At 35.5% G+C, this 2,835-nt stretch overlaps 1 protein-coding gene across 1 annotated transcript; it reads right to left on the reverse strand.

Moving 5' to 3' along the window:
• Positions 1–952: 952 nt before the first annotated feature.
• LOC113237731 lies at positions 953–2,396 on the reverse strand. The gene is made up of 2 exons (XM_026474313.1): positions 1,695–2,396; positions 953–1,220 (listed from the first exon to the last, which is right to left on the reverse strand). Exons 1-2 carry the CDS (start codon positions 2,365–2,367, stop codon positions 1,000–1,002), a joined length of 894 nt encoding a protein of 297 aa, XP_026330098.1. The 5' UTR covers positions 2,368–2,396; the 3' UTR covers positions 953–999.
• Positions 2,397–2,835: the final 439 nt, after the last annotated feature.

Genomic DNA, 2,835 nt, shown 5'->3' on the forward strand with positions numbered 1-2,835 from the left:
CTTTTATCATCTCTTACAATAACATCTTCTGGACCGAGCCTTCTGCATTCTCATTTCTCTAAGGATAGGCTACAGGACTAGTAATATATAAAATAATCTATACGCTGAAGGTACCTATATCACAATGTGGATTTTAGAATAATCAATCCCAGCGTCCCCATTTGTGGGAATTTTCTGTGGGGTCATTGGGACTATCATTTAATGATTGTTAGTAACAAATTATACGGATCATTAAAATAGCACGCTCAGCACGCTCTTCACGACATTTTTATTGCAGAATTTAATAACATTACCAGTTTTACTACATGTTAATTATTCATTATTATAAGTGAAAATTAAACAGTGAAACCTAATAAAAATTATGTATAAAAAAAATAATAATTGGATAGAAAATATCGCTTGAGTTTTATTGCAAGTTTTTCGTAGTAGTAATTATTATAATCAAAATTTTCATTAATTATAGTACATTTAACTTTGGTAAGTTTTTTTAAATGTAAAATAAACGCACGCTTATTTTCAATCTCTGTGTGTGGCTGATGTTGGTATGCATTTGTCCAAAAATATCTATTTTTGAATAGCCTCATATTGCATATTTTGAGACACACAGGCGCCGGCAGTGAGTTCCGATCCTTTACCATGCGCATTAGGAAGGCAAGCCACTTCGTATGAATGAGTGGCACAACGATTTTAATTGGCAAAAGGATGGTTAATAGAAGGAAGGTTTTGATTCAAAGGAAAACTTCATCCATTCTTTTTATTTGCTTTATTACACACAGTAAAATTAGAAGTATCAAAGGCTGAAATTATCCTACTTTACACTTCTTTCGGGCATTGAGAAGTGCGATATAATTAGCACATGTTAAAATTAGTTCCCTTAGCGTTAAACAAAATAAATGATTTCAAAAGGTAACTTCAACTTTTATCCCAGAAAATATCAATGTAGGGATCAATCAAGATAAATAAAAACGAAGTTGAAGTTGAGAAAACACTTCGTAACAATCATAGTAAGTAATTACCCTTTTTTTGGCAAGAAGATTCAGGATTGCAGGTTCCGCTCATGTGATGGACTTGATGGTAATCAAAAGGACGGACGTAGCCTTCTGAGCACAGGCACCTTTCCTGTTTAAATGGACATTTGGGGTCTACGCGATACGGGCGATCACATGTGGTCTCCAGGTCACCAACACAAACCATCGCCCGGTATTCCGGAAAATCGCACCCTGAAACAAAAAATCCAATGTGAACAATAAATAAAGTTCATTATTATCGACCAAACTGTCTTCATATATCCAACAGCATATAGTATGATTTGTAAAAGACGCAATATGATGTAACACAAAAAAAAGAATATTATTCGAAATACTGTAGCAAAACCGCGGCTATTGACTCTTCTTCAGAGATGGATTCAGATGCAATTAGTATGGAATTCGGGCAAATTTATGAATATAGGTTTCATTCTCATCGCTGAGGAACACTTTTACGCTTTGTGGAAATTACAAGGGAAAATGCCCTATAGGTATCGGCTATCAGTGTATATATACCAATTTTAGAAAAAACTCATACCTTGGACTCTTGAGACGTTCTCGTCATAAGAGTCATATCATAGAGAATAAATAACAAAGAACTCTGTATTTCGTTCTTCTGGTTTGGTTTCCTATACGGTTCGAAACAGTGTTTATTTAAAAATTACTTACGGAGTTGACTTGTTGTTTGAAGATGCTGCAATTTGTGAGGTTGCTGCAAATTGTGAGGTTGCTGCAAACTGAAAGATTGCTGCAAATTGTGAGATTGATGTAAATTGTGAGATTGCTGCACATTGAGAGGATCTTGGAAATTGTTAGGCGGCTGTGGTGATTTCGCAACTTGCAATAGAATTTGCGATCGCGTTGCTGGTAGCAAGACATGCCCTGTATGTTGAATTTCTGTATCGTTGGACGGCACGACTTGGGCCACTAAAAGATCTGGACCCACTCGGACCACTGAACGAACCGCAAGATCTGCTGTCGCCGGTGCTTCGGATGTTGTAACATCGCTTGACGGCTGTTTGGTTGTCTCATCGGTTCTCGTCGTTGCTGTTTTGTTCGGCGCTGCCTCAACATCGCTAACACGCAAGCTAGGTATGAAACTCTGCTGAGGCAGCGAGATAGTGTTTGGAGACCCCAGTGAGGATTTCAATGATGACGGTACTAGGTGCAATTGGAAGCCGACTGGCACTTGTAGAAGTGAGGCAGCCACAGATGGCGAATGCACATCGCTTTTCTGAACCGAATGCTTTGAATCCGTTTCTTTAAAAAAAGAGTACAACTCAACGTTCGCTTTCCCGACACTCAGAAGCCCCGCGAAAACCAGAAGGCTCCATGACTTCATGTTGATTTAAAATGATATTGGCGAAAAATCAGCTCCTTTTTATAATAGAAATAAAGACAATTAAAAATGGTTAATAGTGGTTCCGTGCGTAATAAAATGTATTTATTAAAAAAGTACATTATTAATGATTAAATGTGAAAAATTAATAACTTTGAACAAATAAGTAATTTGTCAGAGCAATATAAAAAATTAATTTATTAGTAAAAACGTGTGCGACTTTTTTATTTGTATACGCAATCGTCATCACTTATAAAATGACTATTTATTTTTCGTACCTATTGTCAACCGTAAAGAAATTAGGTAGTTTTACACACATTTACATTCAATATATTTTAAAACGGTCTATTTTATTTTGTTTCACTTGACTAATTTGAAAAATAAATAATGATTAAATAATGTTGTACTTATAAAATAAATCATATATATATTAGGGGTTAAAGTATGAAATTGCCGTTTTATTGCAATAGG

This window comes from Hyposmocoma kahamanoa, unplaced genomic scaffold (assembly GCF_003589595.1).
Source record: "Hyposmocoma kahamanoa isolate Upper Pololo Valley unplaced genomic scaffold, ASM358959v1 93873, whole genome shotgun sequence".
Classification (NCBI taxonomy): domain Eukaryota; kingdom Metazoa; phylum Arthropoda; class Insecta; order Lepidoptera; family Cosmopterigidae; genus Hyposmocoma; species Hyposmocoma kahamanoa.